The sequence below is a fragment of the Rhinopithecus bieti genome, unplaced genomic scaffold, assembly GCF_001698545.2.
Source record: "Rhinopithecus bieti isolate Rb0 unplaced genomic scaffold, ASM169854v2 scaffold_12155, whole genome shotgun sequence".
In the NCBI taxonomy this organism is placed as follows: domain Eukaryota; kingdom Metazoa; phylum Chordata; class Mammalia; order Primates; family Cercopithecidae; genus Rhinopithecus; species Rhinopithecus bieti.
Window position 1 is genome coordinate 899,977 of NW_016807423.1, and position 26,600 is coordinate 926,576.

The 26,600-nt window shown below is 41.5% G+C and overlaps 1 protein-coding gene across 11 annotated transcripts in view; it reads right to left on the reverse strand.

The window, feature by feature from the left end:
- MAST2 (microtubule associated serine/threonine kinase 2) overlaps positions 1–26,600 on the reverse strand; it is a 259,350-nt gene that overhangs the window by 52,300 nt on the left and 180,450 nt on the right. For all 11 annotated transcript variants that reach the window (XM_017881764.1, XM_017881763.1, XM_017881762.1 and 8 more), the window contains one exon: positions 20,468–20,559. In XM_017881764.1, coding sequence (XP_017737253.1) covers positions 20,468–20,559 — 92 coding nt within the window. The remainder of the gene's footprint in view (positions 1–20,467; positions 20,560–26,600) is intronic.

Here is a 26,600-nt window from a genome sequence, read left to right on the forward strand (position 1 = left end):
GGCTCAAGCCTGTAATCCCAGCACTTTGGGAGGCCGAGACAGGCAGATCACGAGGTCAGGAGATCGAGACCATCCTGGCTAACCTAGTGAAACCCCGTCTCACTTCACTGGAACCCACTTGACTTGAAGTCAAGTCAACCCCAGCCTTGACTTCCTGGGTTCCAGTGATCTTCCACCTAAGCCTCCCAACTGACTACCACCACAGGTGCACACCACCACACCCAACTAAAAAATACAAAAAGCTAGCTGGGTGAGGTGGTGGGCGCCTGTAGTCCCAGCTACTCGGGAGGCTGAGGCAGGAGAATGGCGTAAACCTGGGAGGCGGAGCTTGCAGTGAGCTGAGATCCGGCCACTGCACTCCAGCCTGGGCGACAGAGCGAGACTCCGTCTCAAAAAAAAAAAGTATCTTACTCTAAAATTTAGAATGGACAGAATAGAGAGGGAAAAGGAGTTGAGGGATCTTCAATAAGCCAAATGAAAAATGATGAGGGCTTCCATGATAACGAAATCAGAACGTGCTGAGTTTACAACACCTTCTGTGTCAAAGATTTTTTCCAAGTCTTACATTGAATCATTGGTGACACCTACCAGAATGAAAGATATCATATGATAAGTCTTTGTTCTAATATAAATAAGATAAATACTGTACTTATTAAGTTATCAATTTTTAAGGTTCATTTATTTATTAGGATTTTTCAGAGCTGATTCACAATTCAACATTCTACATTACCAAATATGGCCAATGTTGGAAAAAAGAAATGGCTTCCAAGTTATGGAGTTGTTGCCAGGATAATAGCAAAAAACAGACCACTATGTATTTGATGGAAATTTTTGGCAAAAGGCATCTGTAATGCATGGGGAAGTAATGATGAATTCCCACCAAATGCAAGCAACAATATAATAAACAAGCATTCTTTCCAACTGGCTAGGCTCTGCAGACTTTTCAGAAGATGCTATTCTGACACTACCTCAAGCTGGGTATACTGCAATCAAACTCTGACGCCATCCATACAGAGTTAGCATAGACCCCACAGTTTAAGAGCAAAGTCCTCAACAAGACTACCTCACTTCCAACACCAGTCCTAAGTCTTTGTGGGGGCAGTGCGGGGCGGGGCCAAGACCACCAGCATACCTGGCTGACTAGCTACAAATTCAGGAAGTACTCACAGCCCTCCCACATTCAATAATTTACTAGAACAACTAATAGAATTTAGAAAAGCACTATACTTATTATTATGATTTTATTATAAAGGATATACAAAGGCAGGGTGAGGTGTGGGAGGGAAAGTAGAGCTCCTGTGCCCTCTCCTTGTGGAATCTGGGAGTGTAGCCCTCCTGTGTTCACCAACCAGGAAGCTCTACTGAGCTTAAGGTTGTCCAGAGTTTTAATTTTTATTACATAGTCATGATTGATTAAATGATTGGCTAAATGACTGAACTCAATCTCCTGGCCTCTGTCTCAACCTTCTAATAATGTGGTTTGTCTTTCTGGTGATCAGTCCCCATCCTGAAACTATCAAGGGGCCCACTACGAGTCACCTCACTGGTATAACAAGACAATCCTATGTTTCAGGAAATTCCAAGGTTTTCAGAGGCTCTGTGCCTACATCTGGAACAAAAATCACAGAAATTCTTTATTCTACCACAGATGCTAAGGCCTAAAAATGTGTGCTACTTGTATTGGGTTTTCTCTATTTTTCCAATATACACTTCACCTTAAAAGGCCAAAATTACAGCCAGGCGTGGTGGCTCAAGCCTGTAATCACACCACTTTGGGAGGCTGAAGCAGGCAGACTGCCTGAGGTCGGGAGTTTGGGACCAGTCTGGCAAACATGGTAAAACTCCGTCTTTACTAAAAATACAAAAAAATTAGCAGGGAGTGGTGGTGTGTACCTGTAATCCCAGCTACTTGGGAGGCTGAGGCTGAGGCAGGGGAATTGCTTGAACCAGGGAGGTAGACAGGTTGCAGTGAGCTGAGATCACACCACTGCACTCCAGCCTGGGCAACAGAGCAAGACTCTGTTTAAAAAAAAAAAAAAAAAAGGCCAAAATTACTACCATTTTAAAGTTTATTGACAGAATAAAATAAATAATTTTGAAACTGCCTCTGCCAAAATGATGACAGTGAGAAAAATGTAACATAGGAATATTATGACAATGAAAGAAATCTGACCTAACCAACTCCATCTTGCTTCTAACTTCCAAGCTGCCCTTGTACATTTCTGAACATGGGCCAAAACTAACTTTGGTAGGAATTTAGTTTACTTCTAAACAAAGATGGTAACAGCTCCTCCTGGGAAAAACCCTCTGAAGGATTGGGGACCAGACCACTTTGGTAAAACTGACAAATTAGCCACAAGGTTAAAAATTATGGCTCAGGAGTTATTCAGCCAGAGGACACGAGATTCCTCACCTCACAGATTCTCCTACAGACAACATCATCCCTGACCCAACCAATCGACATTCCCCCATTCCCTAGCCCCCTGCCCACCAAACTATCCTTAAAAAACCCTAGCCTCGGCCAGGTGCAGTGGCTCGCGTCTGTAATCCCAGCACTTTGAGAGGCCAAGGCGGGCAGATCACCTGAGGTCAGGAGTTCGAGACCAGCCTGGCCAACATGGTGAAACCCCATCTCTACTAAAACTACAAATATTAGCCGTGTGTGGTGACGCACACCTGTAATCCAGCTACTTGGGAGGCTGAGGTGGGAGAATCACTTGAACACGGGAGGCAGAGGTCGTAGTGAGCCAAGATCGCATCATTGCACTCCAGCCTGGGCGCTGGAGTGCAATTTTTGAGACTCCATCTCAAAACAAACAAAAAAACCACCAAAAAACCCTAGCCTCAGAAATTTGGGGGAGGATGATTTCAGTAATAAAATTCCAGTCTCCCGTTTGGCCAGCTCCGCATATATTAAACTCTTTCTCTATTGCAATTCCCCTGTTTTGATAAATTGGCCCTATCTGGGCAGTGGGCAAGGAGAACCCATTGGATGGTTACAATTCGAATTGGTCTTATTTTGCGGGAGGGAAGATTAAGACGTTATAACAACATTCTGGGCCAGCATGGTAGCTCACACTTGTAATCCTAGCACTTTGGGAGGCCAAGGCAGGAGGATCACTTGAGCTCAGGAGTTTGAGGCCAGTCCGGGCAACACAGTGAGACTTTGTCTCTACAAAAAAATTAAAAAATTAGTTGGGCATGGTGGTGCGCACATGTAGTCCCAGATACTGAGTTGGGAGGATTGCTTGAGCCCAGCAGGTTGAGGCTGCAATGAGCTGTGATTGTGCCACTACACTATAGCCTATGTGACAAGGCGAAACCTTGTGTCCAAAGACAAAAAGCAAAAACAACAAAACAGTCTGAAGAAAATATTTAAACTGATTCTTTAAAAATTCACATAAAAAATCATTTCAACTTTTAGATTCAGTGGGTACACTTGCAGTTTTATTACCTGGGTATATTGCGTGATGCTGAGGTTTGGGATACAATTGATCTCATCACCCATGTAGTGAGCACAGAACCCAATAGCTACTTTTTCAACTCTTGCCCCTCCTTCTCTGCCCCTCTAAGTAGTCTTCAGTCTTCTGTTGCCATTTTATTTTATTTTTTTTTTGGAGACAGAGTCTCACTCAGTTGCTCAGGCTGGAGTGCAGTGGGGCGATCTCAACCTCCATCTCCATGGGTTCAAGTGATTCTCCTGCCTCAGCCTCCCAAGTAGCTGGGATTACAGGCGTTGAGCCATTGCACCTGGCCTGTTGCCATCTTTATGGCCATGAGTAACCACTGTTTAGCTCCCACATACAAGGGAGAACATGCAGTATTTTATTTTCTGTTCCTGCCTTAATTAACTTAGGACAATGGCCTCCAGCTGTATCAATGATTTCATTCTTTTTTATAGCTACATTTTTTTATTTGTTTTGGTTTCAGGGAGGGTCTTATTCTGTCACCCAGGAATGCAGTGGTGCAGGCATAGCTCACTGCAGCCTCAAAACTCCTGGGCTTAAGTGATCCTCCCACCTCAACCTCCTGAGGAGCAGGTGTGAGCCATCATAAAGTCGAAAAGCCAGATAATTTTTTTAATTTTTGGAAGAGATGGGAGTCTCACTATATTGTCCAGGCTGGTCTCAAGCAATTCTCCTACCTTGGTTTCCCCAGGTGTTGATATTACAGGTATGAGTCACTGTGCCCAGCTAAGTTGATTATTATTGATGACTTACATTCATGGTTCTAGCTCCAGAAAAAATGACATTATTGAGAAGAATATTTCCTTAAGGCAGCAATAAATGACTCAACGGGGCCAAAAAAAAAAAAATCTGACAGAAAATCCAGCAGCCTAGCAAGTAGACTTTTTCCACTTTACGAATCGATTTTAGCAGCTGGAGGAGACAGTTCAAAGGTAAGTGATCATTCATCCCAGAGAAACAAGGTATAAACAAAACTTGGAACAGTCAGTTGACCTTGAACCAGCTGCTTCATTTATACAGTTTAACTAGTTATAAAGGAATATAATTGTATAGTAAGCACCTGTGTAAACACCATCTAGGTTTTACAATGCCATCTTCCAAAATCCCTCCATGTAATCCCTCCTGATCAAAACCCCTCCCTTTACCCCATCTAAAGTCAATATTATGATAATCACTTCCTTATAGCTTTACCAACTAAATATGCAACTCTAAACGCTCTAGTTTTTCTCTCATACAATTTTAAAAGTGAGATATAACTTTCATGTAACATTTACCCTTAAGCATGCAGTTTAGGGGTTTTCAGTATATTCACAAAGCTATGTAATGATAACCATTATATAATTCCAGAATATTTTTATCATCCAAAAAATAATCTCTACCTGTTAGCAGTCACTCTTCATTTCCCTCTACTCGAGACCCTGGCTACTACTAATCTACTTTCTGCCTCTATGAAATTGTGTATCCTGGACATTTCATAGAAATGAGATTATATAATATGTGTCCGTTTGTGTTCTAGTTTGTTTTTCTGTACTTTACATAAGAAAATGCCAAGCTGTTTTGCAAAATAGTTGTATTAATTTATACACTCACCAGTAGCGCTTATGGATTTCTATTGTTTCACATACTCATCTATACTTGGTTTTGTCACTCTTTAAGCCATTATTGGTGGTCATATAATATCTTTTTGTGATTTTATTTTGCATTTTCTTTCTTTCTTTTTTGAGACAGAGTCTTGCTCTGTTGCCCAGGCTGGAGTGCAGTGGTGTGATCTTTGCTCACTGCAACCTCCGCCTCCCCGGTTCAAGTAATTCTCGTGTTCAAGCGATTCTCCTGCCTCAGCCTCCCGAGTAGCTGGGACTACAGACACGTGCCACCATGCCTGGCTAATTTTTTTGTACTTTTAGTAGAGACAGGGTTTCACCATGTTAGCCAGGATGCTCTCGATCTCTTTGACCTCGTGATCTGCCCGCCTCGGCCTCCCAAAGTGCTAGGATTACGGGCGTGAGCCACTGCACCTGGCTTTTTTTTTTTTTTTTTGAGACAGAGTTTCCCTCTTGTCGCCCAAGCTAGAGTGCAATGGCGCCATCTTGGCTCATTGCAATCTCTGCCTCATGGGTTCAACCCATTCTCCTGCCTCAGCCTCCTGAGTAGCTGGGATTATAGGCACCCGCTACCATGCCTGGCTAATTTTTATATTTTTAGTAGAGATGGTTTCACCATGTCAGCCAGGCTGGTCTCAAACTCCTGACCTAAGGTGATCTGCCCACCTCGGCCTCCCAAAGTGCTGGGATTACAGGCATGAGCCACCGTACCTGGTGAAATTCTTCACTTACTTTATTTGTTTATTTATTTATTTATTTTATTTTTTATTTTTGAGACTGAGTCTCGCTCTGTCACCCAGGCTGGAATGCAGTGGAGCGATCTTGGCTCACTATAAGCTCCGCCTCCCGGGTTCATGCCATTCTCCTGCCTCAGTCTCCGGAGTAGCTGGTACTACAGGCGCCTGCCACCATGCCTGGCTAATTTTTTTGTATTTTTAGTAGAGACGGGGTTTCACCGTGTTAGCCAGGATGGTCTCCATCTCCTGACCTCGTGATTCACCCGCCTCGGCCTCCCAAAGTGCTGGGATTACAGGCGTGAGCCACCGAGCCTGGCCCTTCATTTTAAATGCAGTCAAATTTAGGAATCTTATCCTTTATATCCTGTTTTTAAAAAATTTCCCTATTTTAAGGCCATGCAGATTTTCTTTTGTACACCTTCTAAAAGTTTTACTGTATTACCTTTCACATTTAAAACTATGATTCACCTGGAATTGATTTTTTTGTGAAGAGCCATATTTTCCAATTTCTCCATATGAACATCCAATGGATTTTGCCTGCAGCTCTATAGTGCCACTATTTGTCATAAATCAAGAGTCTGAATATGTGTAAATTTGATCCTGGGTTCGTCTTCCTCTCCTAACTCTTCTCTTCCTATTAGTATTCCTTATCTAAGTTAAGGGTATCAACACACGGCATTAATCACTCAGGGAATTTGAAGACAATCAATCCACATGCCACTGATTTAATCTCTTACATTTTTCTCATATTCATATATTTTCTTTATTTTAAACATTCCCCTAACATCTTGATAAATGCAATGGCCTCTTAACCAGTCTTCCAACTGCCAGCACTGCCCTCTGTTAATAACTTTCAACATTTTTATCATACAATTCAAATTCTTATGACCAAAAACAGTAGCAAATTGAATTAAAAGTGAAAGCTGGTTTTTTACTTTTTTTCACAGGTAATCACCATTAGAACAATGTGATTTTAATTTTTCCAGAGTTTTCCTTGCATTCTTCTCACACCTCGTGGCCCTGAGTAGCTGGGATTACGGGCATGTGCCACCATGCCTGGATAATTTTTGTATTTTTAATAGAGATGGGGTTTTACCAAGTCGACCAGGCTGGTCTCCAACTCCTGACCTCAAGTGATCTGCCCACCTCAGCCTCCCAAAGTGTTGGGATTACAGGCGTGAGTCACTGTGCCCGGCCCACTTTGCCTCTTCAAGCCTTAAAGTATTTAGTTTTCCCCGGGTGTGGTGGCCCACACCTGTAACCTGAGCAATCTAGGAGGCCGAGGTAGACAGATCACCTGAGGTCAGGAGTTCAAAAGCAGCCTGGCCAACATGGCAAAACCCCATCTCTACTAAAAATAAAAAAAATTTGCTGGGTGTGGTGGTGCACACCTGTAGTTCCAGCTACTTGGGAAGCTAAGGCACAAGAATCACTTGAACCCAGGAGGTGGAGGTTGCAGTGAGCCAAAATTGCACCACTGCACTCCAGCCTGGGCAAGAGAGACTCTGTTCCAAAAAAACAAAACAAAACAAAAACAACAACAACAACAAAGTATTCAGTTTTTAGATTGAAAAACAACCTTTGGCAAATCTTGATAAACTCCCTCCACAAGAAAATGAACATATATACAAAATTGGGAATAGAATTTTAGGAGACTTATGGTACTTCTAAAACCACTCAGGGTCCATGGATCTTAGGTAAAAAAGAGTCCATGCCATGGAGTCTTCATACCTCATCCCTTTAGCACTGCATATAGCTCTCCATGACTTTCTCCCTACCCATCCATATTTGATTAGTAGTTTATAATCTAGTAACATATAATCTGTACTTTTTTATGGTTTGTGCTTGTTTTTTTTTTTTTAGACAGAATCTTGCTCTGTTTCACAGGCTGGAGAGCAGTGCAGTGGCGTGACTGCGGCTTACTGCAGCCGTGACCTCCTGTACTCAAGCAATCCTCCCTCCCACTTCAGCCTACTGAGCACCTGGGACTACAAGCGTGTATCGCCACACCTGGCTTTTTTTTTTTTTTTTTTTTTTTTTTTTTTTTTTTTTTTTTGTAGAGACAGGGACTCATTATGTTGCCTAGGCTAGTCTCGAACTCCTGGCCTCAAGTGATCCTCCCACCTTGGCCTCCCAAAGTGTTGGAGTTACAGGAGTGGGCCATCGTGTCCAGGCAACTATAATGCACTGGACTGTTAATTTCCTAATCATACAATTCTATTTCATACAGATCTTAGAACGAGCTCTCTACTTCATTCAATGAGCTAGCTCCAAAAAGAACACCTTGCTTAATGACTAGCTTGGGTTACATATATTTACTTTTGTACTCCCAAGCACCAACACACATTTAGTACAGCCCTTAACATACCCTGAACAGGTTGAAACTTGACTGTCCCCTGTGGATGAAGCTTCCTCTGCAGCTCTCTCAAATGATGGCTGTTGGATTTTATACACCCTTTGTACCACTAGACCTAGAAGTGGGGTAGATATCCTGCTGGCTCATTTCATCTTCAGGCATTCTCCTTCTGTTCTCCGTAAAAACACCCAGGTTTGAAATGATGTCATCAGACTACAACAACCATTACCCCTCCTTGCTAAAATTCACATACAAACCTTTGGGAAATTCCCTTCACTCTTGAAAGATTTTTATTCCTATATCACTGATATTCTTTTTATCATGCCTTCTGTCAGGAGTAATTTCAGTATCTTCACACAATCTTTCCAAAATCCTAGCCTGAGAAGTTCCAGAAATTCATATAGAAAAGCTGACTAGTCTCTCTTTATGTGTATGATCACTAACTTTGGCTCTTCATACTACTGGAAATCAGACCATACTTCTCAGTGTATTCTTTCTCCATCCTTTTAAAAGACTGTATCATACTTTATCCTCTCTCTTCAGGCTCTCAGCTAATCACCTCGCTTTCCATTTCAGTGAGAAAAAAAAGGTTTTTTTTGAGACAGGGTCTTGCTCTGTCTCAAAATCACAATCACAGTTCCGTGCAATCACAGCTCACTGCAGCCTTGAACTCCTGAGGCTCAGATGATCCTCCCACCTCAGTCTCCCAAGTAGCTGGAACTACAGGTATGCAACACCATGCCCAGCTAATTTTTGTATCATTTGTAGAGATGGGGTTTCACCATGTTGCCCAGGCTGGTCTCAAACTACTGGGCTCATGTGATCCTCCCGCCTTGGCCTCCCAAAGTGTGGGAATTACAGGCGTGAGCCACTGCACCTGGCCTCAACTAATCAGAGAAGAACTTCAATAAGCTATCTTTATCACATCTACCCAGCCATAATCTGCACTGCATTCCCAACATCCTCCCCTATTCCTAGGGAAGGATTGTTTGCACTCCTGACTAGGCTAACCTACTGCTTATTTACCAGATCCCATCCCCTCTCAACTACAGAAGGACACTGCGTCAGCCATTCTCCTTTTCTCTTGCATTATCAGATTTTCTCTTGCTGTTGAATCACTTCCATCAGTGTATGTACATAGACACCGTTACTTTTTTTCAAAACTCTCTTGATCCCTCCGCCCATCTTTGCATTTCATTTCTGTTCTAACAGCAAAACTCCTTGAACCAATTATTTAGTTATTATCTCCATTTTCTTTTTCCCTTTCTTTCTTGCTCACCAATTAGGTTTTGCCCCCACCATTCCATCAAAACAGCTATCAATGTCAACACTGACATCACATTGCTATATCCCACTGGCAATACTCAGACTTCATGTCACTTGATCTGTCTATATCATTTGGCTCAGGTGATCACATACTATTTCTGAAATACTCCTTTTACGTGGTTTCCAGGACACCGTATTTTCTAAGTTTTCCTCTTTCCTTTTGGGTCTCTCCTCATTCTCTTGATCTCAGAAAACTGGAATGTCCCAGGATTCAGTCCTTGTACCTTCAGTCCTTTCTGTCTACGTTCACTTCCTAGGTGATGACATCTAGACACACAGCTTTAAGATCTTTTTATATGGTGAAAGTCCAACATTTGTATCTCTAGCCCTATTTTTTCCTTGAAATCAAGACAAACATCCTGAATTATTCACACAGATGTCTGGAAGACATCTCAATATAGTGAGTGAAGGTTCCCAAGATTAAAGGTCCCAGGATCAAACGACTGTTTTTCAGCGGTAGGGTTTCCAGATGACACAAGCTATAGAAAGATTAGAGGTGGTGCTCAGAAAGCAGGAAGAAGGAAACTGAAATTATGGAGACAAAGTCTAAAGTATAGATCTAGGGCATAAGTGATTGAGGTAGGGTAGTGGAGAGGTTCACTGGAAGACAGGAGTTCAAAGAACAGAAAGTCTTAAGAAATGGAGTGATCAACTATGGGTGTATCGAAACCATCAAGAATAACACATTACAGCTCATAAACAGACTGAAAAACAAGAATAATACAGGAGTAAAACTGAAGACAGTAATTGCAGTCAAGAGCTAAAATTGTTACGATTGCAATGTATGAAGAGTTTTACAGCTGCAATGATAGGTATTAAATGATACAAATTAATGATCTAAGTATGGGAAGATTAGGGAGAAGACAGTGAAAATAATGAAAAGACAGAGGACATCTACCCTTACTACTAAACCCAATGCTTTGAGATTATGAGAGAAAAAAGGGCTAACACTTGAGTAGTCTGCAGATAATCAGTATTCTAAGCTCTCCCTCTTCCCCTATGATTCCAGTAGAACAGGAAGAAGACAGAATGTTTAGAGAACAGATTAGGAGACAGATTTTGCTGGTAAAGAACTGGAATTTCAAAAGGTAAACTGGAAGGGTTTCCAGAGTCAGGGAGGGATAAGACACAGCAGGGAATGTTCAGAGGTTTAGATGACTTAGGCGTGTAGATTATGGGGTGCGGGTAACCTGAGGGTTCCTGTGGCAATGGGCATAAACAGGAGTAAGGGATAATGAAATTAGCCCAAGTAGATTCAACACAGATAGAGGTGAAGAGGCTGTAAGTGTCAGGGAGTAAAGAGGGACGGATTACTGGCCGTAGGGATGTAGCCATCACGTGACCTGCCACCCCTCTCCAAGACTGCCCAATTAGTGCCCTGGGTCTAGAACTTTCCCTCATAAGGAAGCTGTGTGGCAAGCTGTCACTTGGCCCGAGATTCTTCTTCCTTATTAGGAGAAACTTTTCCCCTCTTCTGGGTATGGAGTAAACTTCTTTGTATTGCTTAAGTGTGTGCGTCACGTGGCACACGGCCAGCCCCACCAGTGTATCTGCTCACCACAGGATGGAATGGGATCTTTGCCAGTAGCATGAAAAGGATGTGTGCAGTCCATCACCCTCCGCAGGCCACTGGAGGGACCCAATGGCCATGAGGGACTGGTGCACATCATACTCTGATCATGCTGTATCTATCCTTTCTGTGAGTGAAATGCTGTTCCAACCAGTGTCTTGAATGTTGAGTTCCCTCCTTGACAGCTTCAAACCCACAGAAGAAGCAGTGGGCCGGGGTCTGTGGACTCCTACTGACAGCTGGCATTATTATGATCTTTGTCATCCTCCACGCAGCAGGAGTCCTCACCTGGAATTGGTAGCCGGATCTTCCTGCTTAACACTAGAGCTTGAGTTTAACCTTGAATGATAAGGACTGCATGCTTTTATGGAAGGCACATTCTTAGTTCCAGAATACTCTTGTAATATCAGTTAGATGATATGTAACAAACATCATTAAAATATGCATGCCTCCTGACCTACTGATCCTATTCCTGAAAATTTATACAGTTTATTCCAAGACTCAGCAATTCCATCCCTCCATATATATGCCAGAAAAAGTCTATGTACATATATACAAAAAGAATATGAAGAAGGATGTTTCTGCAGCATTGATGACTATAATAGTGGGAAAGTATAAACAATGTAAATGTCTATGCTGGTTATCAATTTAATGCTACTAAGCTCCAAATTAATCCTTCAATACCTGCTCTGAGATAAAGGAGAGAATTCCTTTAAGCATCATCTATCCTCTACAGTGAGCATGATGTTAAACTTTCTCAGTAGAGGGTATTGGAGGCACACTGCAGAAAGAACAGGCTCTTGGTGCTAATTCTAGCAACTGCATTATCAGTCAGTGATGTGGGAACGTGGATATGTGGATTGTTCTGCCCCAATCACACAGACACCTTTCCACAGCCTTACCTACAAAGATACTATGTGCTTCAGGCCTGTCTCCACTGACTCTGTTTGCTTGCTCAACACACCCGACCCCCAGGAATTGCCTTCCTGAGGACACAAAGTGCTCACAGCAGCACCTCCACTCTCTCTCTCTAGGCCTGACTCACCTGTGCTCCAGAGGGCCATTCCCTGATTGCTGAGTAACTGTGGACCAGCTTTGGGCTGGGAATCAGAAAACATCTCTGCCATCCAGTGGGCTGCAACTATATCTAGTGGGCTGCAACTACAACAAGGCCTGAATCCAGCCTAGAGAATCTTCCGTCCAAGTTAGTTCTTCCTTGAGAACTCTCCTTCAGCTCTATGGCATCCTATGGAGTTTTCTCACATGTTAAAGTTATGCTCTTATTGTCATAGTTTGTATTACTTTTATTAAATCTTGTTTAAATCACTTGTCTGTTATCTGTCTCCTAACTGGACCTAGACTGATGCAATATTCACCAATAGGAAAATGAATAAATTGTGGTACAGTTACACAATGAAATACCCTACAAGTTATAAAAATAAAAAAACTGACTTCCAGTTCTGGCCTGGCATGCAAAGAGCTTAGGAGTTGCCACTCTGTTTTAACAAGTAAAAAGCTGAACAAACTGGAAAAAAAAAAAAAAAAAAAAAACTCTTTTAGATCTGTCAGCCAAGTAATGTCACAGAATGAACCACTGCCCCCAAAACTGGACAGCAGACACAGTGAGGTACAACTTACTGGAGCAGAAATTCTTTTTTTTTTCTTGCTCTGATGCCTAGGCTGGAGTGCAGTGGAGCGATCTCGGCTCACTGCAAGCTTCGCCTCCCGGGTTCACGTCATTCTCCTGCCTCAGCCTCCCATGTAGCTGGGACTACAGGCACCCGCCACTACGCCCGGCTAATTTTTTTTTGTATTTTTAGTAGAGACAGGGTTTCACCGTATTAGCCAGGATGGTCTCGATCTCCTGACCTCGTGATCCACCCGCCTCGGCCTCCCAAAGTGCTGGGATTACAGGCGTGAGCCACCACGCCCGGCCGGAGCAGAAATTCTTAAGCAAAAACCTCCACGGGAACCAGTGCCAGGGCAGGAAAACCCGAACTGTAACTGAGGAATTGCTAGAAGCTCAATGGGGATTATGCTGAGAGTTAAAACTCCAGGGGATCTAGTCATGCGGGGCCCCATATTTTGTAAGTTTTATCCAAAGGAGCCCTGCTGGATCCTCACAGTGATTACTGAAGAAAATCTCATGATTCCAGCAGGAGGAGGGAAAAGGAACTGTTTTGATACACGCCAGAGCATTCTGTTCTTAACGAGGCCTGTCCTTGGGAGAAACTATTTTGTTAGCACCTAACTTGCTGGGATTTCATCGATGCCAGCTCTACTTGGGGGAAGAAATACCCAATTCCAGCAGCCAAGAACCATTCTGTCCCAACTATGGTGTGGGGGAAAAACTGAGAAGCACTGGAGAAGTTCACAGTCCAGGGTCAAAGGCTCATTAAAAGACTGAGACCTAGTCACAAGACTATAGAACAGCATTCCCCAATCTTTTTGGCACCAGGAACCGGTTTCACGGCAGATAATTTTTCCATGGACCAGGGAGTGGGGAGGCAAGGGGTTTACAGGATAATTCAAGCACATTACATTTATTGTGTACTTTGTTTCTATTATTACACTGTTACATATAATGAAGTAATTACACAGCTCACCATAATATAGAATCAGTGGGAGCCTTTAACTTGTTTTCCTGCAACTAGATGGTCCTATCTGGGGGTCATGGGAGACAGTGACAGATCATCGGGCATTAGATTCTATTAAGAAGTGTGTGCAACTTAGATCCCTTGCATGCACAGTTCACAATAGGGTTCATGGTCCTATGAGAATCTAAATGCCACAGCTGATCTGACAGAAGGCGGAGCTCAGGCAGTAATGTGAGTGGCTGTAAATACAAACGTAGCTTCACTTGATTGCCTGACCCTTACCTCCTACTGTGTGGCCTGGCTTCTAACAGGCCACGAGCAGCATGGTCTGTGGCCCAGGGGTTGCGGATCCCTGCTATAGAATACTTCTCCTCCCCTACACCTTACCAATACATTATGAAAGGCCTATTTATCACAGTTACTTTTACTCAGTTCATCACATCTGCCTTTTAACAAAAAAATTACAAAGCTCACTAAAGAGCAAAAAACAGTTTGAGGAGACAGAACAAGCATCAGTACCAGAGTCAGAAATGACAGGAATGTTGCAATGATCAGATTAGGAATTTTTCAAAACCATGATTAATTATGCTAAGAACTTTAATGGGAAAAATAGACAACACACAAGAACAGATGGATAATATAAATAGAAATTCTAAGGAAGAATCAAAAGAAAATGTTAAAGATCACTGTAACAGAACTGAAGAATGCCTTTGATGGGCTCATTAATAGACTGAACACTGCTGGGGAAAGAATTTCTGATCTTGAGGATATGATAACAGAAACTTCCAAAACTAAAAAGCAAAGAAAAAAGAGACTGAAAATAAAAATCAACACCAGAATATCAGAGAACTGTGAGACAATTACAAAAGGTGTGATATATATGTAGCAGGAATATAAGGAAAAAAAAGAGAAAGGAAGGGAATTATTTGAAGCAATAGTGACGTAAAATTTCCCCAAATTAAAGTCAGACACCAAGCCATAGATTCAGGAAGCTCAGAAAATACCAAGCAGGATAAATTCAGAAAAAAAACTGCACTTAGATATATCATATTCAAACTATAGAAAACCAAAGATACACAAAAATCTAAAAGAAGCCAGAGGGAAAAAACACCTTATTTTCAGAGGAGCAAAGACAAGAATTACATCCAACTTCTCGCAAACCGCACAAGCAAGAAGATAGTGGAGTAAAATATTAAAAGTGTTGAGAGACAAAAAAAAAAAAGCAAGCAACCTAAAATTCTGTACCCTGTGAAATTATACTTCAAAGGTGAGGAAGAAATAAAGATTTTCCCTAACAAAAAATGGGGGATTTCATAGCAGTAGATCTGCCTTGCAAGAAATGTTAAAAGAAGTTGTTCAGAGAGAAAATTATATAGGGGAGAAACTGAACTCTACATGAAACAAGCAAGCACACTGGAGAAGTGAAGGTAAACTAAAAACTTGTTTTTTCTTATTCTTAATTTGTCTAATAGATAAGTCTGTTCAACATAATATAGGATAAGTATCCCTTATCAGACCAGAAGTGTTTTAAATTTCAAATTTTTTCCTGATTTTGAAATATTTGCATTATACCAACCAGCTGAATATCCCAAATCTGAAAGCCCAAAATCTAAAAGACTCCAACAAGCATTTCCTGAGAGGTTCATGTTGGTGCTTAAAAAGTTTTGCATTTTGGATTTCGGATTTTTGGACTAGGGGTGCTTAACCTGTAACAGCAACAATGTATGTGATTAGGTATGCTTTTACATACACTATACACACACGTGCTTATATATGTGAAAATGAATGACAGCAAAATTACAAGGTACTGAAGAGAGGATTAAGGTATATTTTGCTGTCATAAGGCAAAGTGGTATAGTGGTATTTGAAGGTTGATTTGGATTACAGTGGACCTTTGAACAACACAGGTTTGAACCATACGGATTCACTGATACACAAATTTTTTCAGTAAAAGTTACAGAATGTGCCTGCCCCTCCTGCATCTGTTTCCACCTCCTCCACCTCTTCTGCCTCAGCCACTCCTGAGATAACAAGACTAATCCCTAATCGTCCTCAGCCTACTCAATGTGAAGATGATGAGGACGAAGACCTTTATGATGATCCACTTCCAATTAATGAATAAGTATATTTTCTCTTCCAGTGATTTTCTTAATAACATTTTCTTTTCTCTAGCTTATTTTGTTATAAGAGTATCGTATATAATACACAAAACATACAAATTACTTGTTAACTATGTTATCAGTAAGGCTTCTGTCAACAGAAGACTATTAGCAGTTAAGTTTCGGGGCAGTCAAAAGTTATATGCAAGGCCAGGTGCAGTGACTCATGCCTGTAATCCCAGCACTTTGGGAGGCTGAGGTGGGCAGATCACTTGAGGTCAGGAGTTCAAGACCAGCCTGGCCAACATGAAACGTCATCTCGACTAAAAATAAAGAATCAGCTGGGCGTGGTGGCACACGCCTGTAGTCCCAGCTACTTGGGAGGATGACGCAGGAGAATCACTTGAACCCGGGAGGTGGAGGTTGCAGTGACCTGAGATTGCACCACTGCACTCCAGCCTGGGTGATAGAGCTAGACTCTCTCTCAAAAAACAAAACAAAAAAAAAAGCAAAGCCTGCCTAGGCCTCCCCAAAGTGCTGGGATTATAAGTGTAAGCCATCATGCTCCACCAGGAATTGAAAATTAAATGAGATACCACTACACATAGATTAGAATGGCCAAAATCTGGAAGCCTGAGGGCTCAAGGCTGTATTGAGCTGTGACTGTGCCACCATACTCCAGCCTGAATGACAGCGTGAGATCCTGCCTTTAAAAAAAAAAAAAAAAAAAAAGAAGACCCAAATCCACACACTGACACCACCAAATGCTGGCAAGGATATGACACAACAGGAGCTATTCACTTACTGCTGGTGGGAATGTAAAACAGTACCATCCCTTTGGAAGACAGTTTGGGAGTTTTCCTTTTTATGAGACAGAGTCTCACTCTTCTACCCAGGCTGGAGTGCAGTGGCACAATCTTGGCTCACTGCAACCTCTGCCTCCTAGGTTCAAGTGATTCTCCTGCCTCAGCCTCCCAAGTACCTGGGATTACAGATGCACACCACCATGTCTGGCTAATTTTGTATTTTTAGTAGAGACAACGTTTCACCATGATGGCCGGGCTTGTCTCGAACTCCCGACTTTAAGTGATCTGCCCGCCTTGGCCTCCCAAAGTGTGGGATTACAGGTGTGAGCCACCACGCCCAACTTGAAGAATTTTTGTTTGTTTGTTTTTTACAAAATCAAATATACTGTTACCATTCAATATAGCAATTGTGCTCCTTATTTACCCAAATAAGTTAAAAATTAATGTCTACCCAAAAACCTATATGCAGATGTTTATAGCAGCTTTTTCACAATTGCCAAAACTTAGAAGCAACCAAGATGTCCTTCAGTAGGTGAGTGGATAAAAATAAACTGTGGTATAACCAGACAACAGGATATTATTCAGTGCTAGAACGAAATGAGCTATCAAGCCATGAAAAGACATGGAGGAAACCTGAGTATGCATTACTAAGTAAAAGAAGCCAATCTGAAAAGGCTACTGTATGATTCCAACTATATGACATTCTGGAAAAGGCAAAACTGTGGAGACAGTAAAAAGATTACTGGATGCCAGGAGTTAAGGGGAGAAAGAAATAAATAGGCAGAGCACAGATAATTTTTAGACAATGAAAAGACTCTGTATGATACTATAATGGTAAATAGGTATCATGATAATGTTGCCCAAACACACAAAATGTATAGCACTAACAGTGAATCTTAATGTAAACTAGTGCCTGGGTGATGTATCAGTGCAGGCTCATCAACTGTAACCAATGCAGCACTCTGCTAGGGACGTGATAATGGGGAGCCTATATATAGGTGAGGGCAGAGGGTATATGGTTTATCTCAGTATCTTCCTCAATTTTGCTGTGAACCTACAACTACTCTAAGAAATAAAGTTTATTAATTAAAAAAAAAAAAAGTAGGAAGTTTCCATTTCCAGAGTGGCTTGGTATGTACCTACTGAACTGACATTACTGACGCTATAACCTACTTATGTAGTAGATATTTAATACTGAATTGAACTGTATGGAATAAATGAACCTACTTTCAAATTAACAGGCCTCATACTATTCAACAGATTCAAAACTTAAAAGTGATGGTAAAGGGTCATGGCATATCCTGTGGATGTAAATTTCAGGATGTATAAGATTTGAGGATACAATCTAATGTCAAGTGGGATATGCGTGGAACAATCAGTGCTGCCTGTCTCAACAGCTGGGTAAGTATAGCCTACAGTCACAAATTGGGCTTTTATGTCCATTCTTGCCCCCTAGATTTTCTGCAGTGATTTGCTAAGAGATAATACAGATGCTAACATTTGTAAAGTACTAAGCATGTTACACACATTAACTCAAAGCTGGAGTCTACAGATCCAGGCAGGCTGAAAAGGCCAGGTGGTGTTCTCAATCAAAGCCACTTGAGTAGGGAAGATTTAGTTCTAAATGCTAACTATGGGGAATCTAAATAGAGAGATAATCATCTCAGAGAAGAGCAGCCAGTAGTAACTAGTGCTCAGTACTCACATTACAGTTGTGCAACTACATACAAGGTCTAGACATGTTAAATTTATTTCTATATGATAAAAAGGTCAGGTCAGATAGATGTACGCTGAGTTCCTCTAAAAATCTAGGATGTGCTATTTGAGCTAATCCAGTTAATCTCAGTCAATTTTTTTTTCAAGGAAAGCACCTAAGCACAATGAGAGCTTTGCTTTAAAGGTCAAGTATGTCTCCAATTCCCTGGGATCCCTGTTCTCTTGGTGGTATCTTCTAAAGTGACAGCTAGTGATTGAGAAATTTACTGATTCTTGGAAAAGGGCCATCATCACACTAAAAGGCTGGCTTCTAGGCTAAGAGAATCTGAGCCAAAGAAGGTGAGATCCTTCTCCCAAGGACAAAGTTGAGTTTCAGAATCACCAGACTCTCAGGGCCCTCAAATACTCCACATGTACCCTCACTTTCTCCCTCCAAAGACAGTAAACTGTGAGCAAGGAAACAAATCCATGGAGAATAAACTCATCTTACTCAGCTTGATGCTGACTCGTTTCACTGCTTTGATATCCTGCTTTAATGCCCAAAGGCAGACAAAGTCCAGGCTTAGGACAACAGTGACTATGACTTTCTATGCCCAGCCAGCAAGCTCTGAACAGTTCTAAGCCTATCAATTTCCACTAACTGTAGGTTTAGAACTTCCATTATAAATAGTGTAGCAATGAACTGCACAGAAGTGCAGCAGCCCTTTCAGCAAAGCTGAGTCCCTTGGTCTGGTTCCCCTGGGATGCCAGAATATACCTTCTACACAGAAGCACATGGCTGACTCCGATGAGGTCTTTCTCCTGCCCCTCTCCTGGGAAGGACAGAGTGCCAGAATCAATGCAAGCCTCCTATTTTTTTTTTTTTTTTTTTGACGGAGTCTCGCTCTGTTGCCCAGGCTGGAGTGCAGTGGCCGGATCTCAGCTCACTGTAAGCTCCGCCTCCCGGGTTTACGCCGTTCTCCTGCCTCAGCCTCCCGAGTAGCTGGGACTACAGGCGCCTGCCACCTTGCCCAGCTGGTTTTTTTTTTTTTTTTTTTGTTACTTTTTAAGTGAGAGACGGGGTTCACCGATGTTCAGGCCAGGGAGTGGTCGATCTCTGACCTCGTGATCCGCCCATCCTCGGGCCTCCAAAGTGCTGGGATATACTGAGCCACCGCGCCCGGCCTTTTTTTTTCTTTTTGAGATAGGGTCTCATTCTGTTGCTGCCCAGGCTGGAGTGCAGTGATATGATTTCAACCTCCATGGGCTCAGGTGATCAGGCGATCCACCCACCTCAGCCTCCCAAGTAGCTGGAACTACACACATACACCACCATGCCCGGCTAAGTTGTGTATTTTTTGTAAAGATGGGGTTTTGCCATGCTGCCCAGGCTGGTCTCAAACTCCTAAGCTCAAGCAATTGGCCCATCTCAGCCTCCCAAAGTGCTGGGATTACAGGCGGGAACCACTGTGCCTGGTTGCCTCATAATTTTTATATATTCTTCAGAGTCACGTAAGTCAGTCCTTACACTGTTGGGAAGAGCCCATATTCCAGGGATAGAGCAGCCTGAATCCATGAGGTCATTTGCTTTAATTCCAATATGTAATATCAGTATTGTTATGAAACAAATACTCCAACCCGGGTGCGGTGGCTCACACCTATACTCCCAGTACTTTGGAGGTCGAGGTGGGAGCCTAGGATTTCAATATCAGCCTGGACAACAGAGAGAGACCTCATTTCTATTTAAAAACAAACAAACAAACACATATTCTTCTTGCTTTTGTTATCTCCTAATCTAAGAGCAGGAAGGTTAACAGGAGTACCATTAGACAAAAACCCTCTCTGTGAGCCCTAATCCTCAGGCACAGTAGTACGAAATATTCCTGGACTCCTCATCAAACGGCCCAAGATGAATGGAGCCATTGACACACCAGAACGTACCAAAACAGAGGCCATAAACCCAGGACACATACCTGGCCCCAAGATATGTACAAGACTAAAAGGAATGTTGAGAGAACAAGGTAAGAAACAGGAGTCAAAAGCAGGCTAACTCATTCTCATACAGAAAGCAAGCCCATGAGCTCTGTATGCTTCAGTCAACCAAGTACAGTGACAATGTAATGTACTGAACAGCACAACATGAGAAGTAGGAAAGAAACTGGGCATCTGTGGCCACTCTTTCATTCAACCTTTCTTAACCTTCAAGCACTCACCTGTGTGGCCATGGAGTGGTGAGTGTGGCCGTGGTAGTGTAGGTGATGTGCTAGAGGTCACAATCAAGCTCTTGCGGTTACTTGTCCGACAACTGCAATGAAAACAAAATGTGAGTTATAATAGGGCCACACCATGGGGTCAGAGACCTTGAGTGGCTTTTAAGGAACAAAAGAGTGACACTATTTCACGGGCTGCACAGTATAGTTCTTTAAACTGAACTGGGTCAGCAATTACACTTGGCACCAGTTAGATTCCACAAAGCACTGTGTTCTACCTTGGAATAACTTTTGTCACTGCCTTGACTTTCATCTTGTATTGCCACCGTGCTTTTCCAATGTTTAGTCTGACTTCCCAAGCAAACATAAGGAGCTCCCTACGGGCAATAACCATGTTTTAAACAGTATCTAATGAAGGATGACCACTGCAAATTGATATACAAAATAAAAAGCACAAGTCAAAGTATTCTCAGATTCTCTAAGAACCCCCCCAAAACTATTAACTTAATCTATGAAATTATTTTTAGAACTGCTTAGTCCATGAATTAAGTAATATTCTCATTTCAGAATAAATGTCAAAACAGGCCTGGGTTTCTTCTATAATACTGGCTTTCCATGACACGTTAATGCCTAAAGCTTTTTCTTCTGGTTAGAGAAAACCAGATGGTAATGAAAAGCCATTTCATGCAACATCTATTACTGAAGTCTGCATCAATTTATTTGAAAGTCAGCCTATCTTTTGAAGGCATTAGGGAAGTTTTCCATTTATATTCATCCAAATATTTATTGAACACCTACTGTGTACACTAGGCAGTGTTTCAGGAGGGAAGCACTAAGGAACAAAAGAACAGTCTCTATCCTCATAACTGGAGTGAATAGTGCTGTGGGAAAAGGAAGAGAAAGAAAGAACAAAAGAGTGAGAAACAGGGAGGGGAGAGAGGGAGAGAGAGGAAGAGAAAGAGAGAGAGAGAGGAAAGCAAGGAGGGAGGAAGAGGGAGAAAAGGAGAAAGGAAATCAGAGACTGGTGTGGGAGTGCTAACTAGGGAAGTGACATCTGATGAGAGAACTGAATGATATGAAGGACTCAGACAAAAGTAGAGCTGAGAGGCAGAGAGAAAAGTAAAGGTAAAGGCACTGAGACAAGAACAAATTTGGGATGTTCAAGAACTAGCAAAGAAGTCAAGAGCGGATGACAGGAGAGGAGAATGACAGAAAAAGAAGTAGGTTATAGAAGCTATGGGGAAGGCCACAGTCAGACTCTGTAAGGCTAATAGAAGGAATGAGATCAATCTCAAGAAAGAGATTGTCATTAGAAATAACCATTTTCCCCTAAGAAGCCATCAGGAGGAAACCAATCATGCCCATACCCCTAACTACCTCAGTCACCATGGAATGCCAAGCCTCCCACTCTCTTAACCTGACAGTCTCCCACTACTCTGTACCTTTGAGAAAAGCTTATACTTTGCCTCCTCGAACTCAGCATGTCATCAGCAAACTGCCTATATCCCCAATTTCTCCTGAGTGTCTGCTTTAAATTCTAGCTCCAAGTGAAATGTTGCTACCTCTCAAGGACACCAAAGTCCTGGTGAAATCCCAACCCTTTACAACCAAGCTTTCCATCTATTTGGCAACTGCACCTGGGAACTTAGAGTGACTGAAGAAAAACCCAGAATCATGCTGGCTGATGTATCTTTATATTTACAGTGACGAACATCAAGAACATCAAGTGGGGCCTCATTACTACCCGACAATCTTAGCACATTTACCAGACTAATGTGCTTGCTCACTCTCCAAGACAACTAATTCACATTTTCTTCTTAAACCTCCAATACCCCCTTTCCTTCCTCAAATCTGTACAGAAAATAAAAATTAAAAAAATTAGCTGGGCATGTTGGCACGTGCCCATAGTCCTAGCTACTTGGGTGACTGAGGCAGGAGGACTGCTTGACTCCAGGGGGTCAAGGCTGCAGTAAGCCAATGATTGCGCCAGAAAAAGAAGAAAGAACAAGTACAGTTGGGCCAATTAGAAAACAAATAACAGATTTAAACCCAATAATACCAATAATCATATTAAATATAAATGTTCTAAGTACATAGTCAATTAAGGCAGAGATTGTCAGACTGGATGAAACAGCAGGACCCAATTATATGCTTTTAATTATCTGTGAAAACCCGAAACTACAAACCACCTAAAATATGCACCAACAGATGAGCAACAAACAAATCACAGTATATCCATATAATGGAATTCTACTCAGCAATAACAAGGAATGAACAATTGATTCACACAATGGGTGAATCTCACAAATAATTATGCTGAAAGCAAGATGCCAAACAAAAAAGAGTACGTTGTATGATTTCACGGATGAATTGAACAATTTGCCTCTCAGATGTATTCAATCAAAAAATTTGTCCCTGGATAGTTATACTAAAATATACTAAAAACATAAGTCAAACATAATGTTAGTTAACAGGAAATTGTTCTGACACATGCACTAAAAGGAATTGAAAACATTATTTCCAAGTCAATCACACCACATAACTTCGACCAAATACAAGTCCAACACATTGTGACAAATTCCTCTCATGGGCTTGCGCTTTGCTTTGCATTTATTTCAACAGCACTAGATGTTTTGGGTATGTATGCCAAGAGGTGATATGAACTGTGCTCAACTAGGCATTGCAAAATAAGTGGCAAGGTTTGGGTAAAAGAGTCACCAACAATTTCCAAATAACTAATAACTGGCTGATGGGTGTATCCACCATACCAAAAGCCCATTATTTCTCTCTCCAGAGCATGGCTATAGTGACACTTGATTTCGTGGCTAAAACAGGACTCACTGATTTGCAAGTAATAACCTAAACCACTAAGATGTATCAGATGTAGTTCAAAGTAATGCTTGCACACTTTGTGACAGAAATTGTGGACACTGACCATAGTATGGACTGAAATTCCAGTAATAGCAGTAGTTGCTCTCACTGTGACTTCCATAGACCATAACAAGGGAAGATGAAGCCACTTATTCAGGGAAATGCTGATTTTGTGAAAAAATATTCCTTTCAAAGAGAGACTCATGCTGATTGGCAACTGCAGTGAACAAATTTCCATGAATAGCTGTCTTTGTACTGGCATTGTATCACCCACAATAAGGGCTGGTGATACGAGGAACATTTAGGAGGCATAGATAACAAATTACACTCCTTCAAGAAATCAATGACTGGCAGGTTTGAAGTGTTGACAATAGGTTGCAATGTATTTTGAAATAAACATCTATCCATTGAGAGAGGTGAAATAAAAATTTTCTCAAAAGTAGAACCACCAAAAAAATAAAATTTGAATTTGACCCACCACAATTAAGAAATTTCACTGGTGGATGGTGGGGCATGGTGGCTCACGCCTGTAATCCCAGCACTTTGGGAGGCCGAGGAGGGCGGACCACGAGGTCAGGAGATTGAGACCATCCTGGCTAACACAGTGAAACCCTGACTACTAAAAATACCACAATAAATAAATAAATAAATAAATTAGCCGGGCATGGTGGTGGGTGTCTGTAGTCCCAGCTACTTGGGAGGCTGAGGCAGGAGAATGGCGTGAACCCAGGAGGCAGAGCTTGCAATAAGCCGAGATCATACCACTGCACTCCAGCCTGGGAGACAGAGCCAGACTCTGTCTCAAAAAAAAAAAAAAAAAAAAAAAAAATTCACTAGTGGGACTCACAAGGACAAATTGTTTAGTTGATCCAATTCCATTTATATAAAATTTTAGAAAATGCTAACTAATCTATAGTGACAGACTACAGATTAGTAGTCGCCCAATGAGAAGCAAGGAATGGATTATAGATAGTCACGAAGAAACTTCTGAGACTTACAGATCTGTTCATTATCTTCATGTTCATTATCACAGTCACACAATCTATTATATTCCAACCATACCTCAATAAAACTATACAAAAATTTAAAAATTTAAGCAACATCATGTCCCTCTTCCATTTAAAATTCTCCTTGTCACACTGAGATAAAAAGTCAGTTCAGATGATGGCCTATAAGGCATTATACGGTCTGGATTCTCCATGACCTCTCTCCCTCCTGATCACTCTCCAGCCACACCGGCCTCCTCACCTTCCTTAGAAACTGCCAAGCATGCCACCCATCTCAGGGCCTTTACAACTGGGATTTCCTTTGCCTATGTTTCTCCCAGATTGCCTCAAGGCTTGCTCCCCTCCTCCTTCAGGTCTTTGCTCAAGTACAATCTTCTGGGTGAATTTTCCCCGATCACTCAATTTAAAATTGCAACCCCTCCCAAACTCCCTATCCCCCTTTCTTGATATATTTTTCTCCTAATACTTATCATCATCTAACACACTACAGTCAGCACTCTGTATCTGTGGGTTCCACATCCATGGATTCCACCAACTATGGGTGGAAGATATTTTTTAAAACTTTTAAAATAATATAAATTTTAAAAATACAGTATAACAGCTATTTGCATAGATTTGCTTTGTATTAGATAATCTAGAGATGATTTAAAGTATAAAGGAAGATATGTGTAGCTTATATGTGAATATTATGTATGCTCTTTTATATGAGACTTGGGCATCTGCAGATTTTGGTATCCATGTGGGTCCTGGAACTAATCCCCAATATATATATGATTGTATATATTTTGCACATTCGTTGTGTTGTCTCTATTCTCATCAGAAATTAAACTGTATGAGGGCAGGGGCTTTTGCATGCTTTTTGTTTTGTATGTTTATTTGGTGCACTCCTCAATACCTAGAACGCTGCCTGGCACACAGTAGGCTCTCAATAAATATTTGTTAAATGAATGGATGCGTATGATTTGTTACAAGGATTAAAATAAAGAAGATACACATATAACTGGTCTATGAAAGGTAAATCAAACTGTTATATCTAAATCCTTGTGTCTGAAAATTTCTTGAAACTTCAGGGACAGATAATTAATTCCAGCTTCATTTGCCTTAACCTTATTTAAAATTTAAAATAAAAACCAAAACACTAAAGATCATATTTCCAGGCCACATGCCTTTTTATAAAGGTACACATAATCTCACTTGGCAAATCTTTAACAGCTGCCAGGGGGAAAAAAAGGTCAGACACTCTGCTACAGATACCATGACTCAGCTGAGATCTACAACAAGGAACTGGCTAATTTTTCCACTTCAACAGGCTCTGGCCACTTCCCCAGGATCCTAAGAAGATAAAGGACAAGTCTTACTTCTTTCATTCCAGTAAGATGAAGTACTGGATATTTGCAGAGTCAGGTACACTAACTCTCAGCTGACGGGTGGTAGCCTGGAAGCCCCCTGAGCTACCTCATGCAAAGACTGGTGTTAAACCATCCCAGTCACTTGGCTACTCGAAGTGAGACTTGGCATTTCATTTTCTTACATGCCTCACCATGGTCATCTCACTTAACAGTGAGAACAAGGGCTAAGGCACATGGTGCATTCTCTGCGACAATGTTGAATTATAACCATATTTGGAGAGTAGTAGCTCGTTTCTAGCCTCCAAAAAACCCTCCCTCCAGCCACTAGCAGGCACTTGGAAGATCTGACTCCTGCAAGAGCTGCTGTAAATTTACTTAGGAAGCCTGCTTCCCAGTGTGAAGCAACAAAGGGTGTGGAATAGGATGCCTGGCTGCAGATCCCTTATGCCTCTCCAGTCTCCAAATCCCAGAGCTCTAGCTGCTCCTAGGAACTTGAGCACTCCATGACAGATAGTACTTGGCAGGCACCTTTTAGAATTTAGAATGAGGAAAAGATCACTTCTGTTTCAATAAGTGTAAACAATATAAATAAGAATGTGGAGCTGGTTACAGTCAAGCACTTCCAGATGCTATAATATTTCAGAGTAAAAACCAAGATGCCCTGGTTAAGATGGGGAAGTGAGAGTGGAAGAAAAATACATATTCTCTCCCCAATAAAGGGAGATATTATTACTTATCCATTATATTATTATTATTGATACATTATTTATTGCTTACCTGGATTATTTCAATATCCTCCTAACTAGTCTCTCTGGTTGACTCTTGTCTTCTATCCTAATCTGATTTTAATATGAGCAAGCCACAGTTATTCTTTTTTTTTTTTTTTTTTTTTTTTTTTTTTTTTTTTTT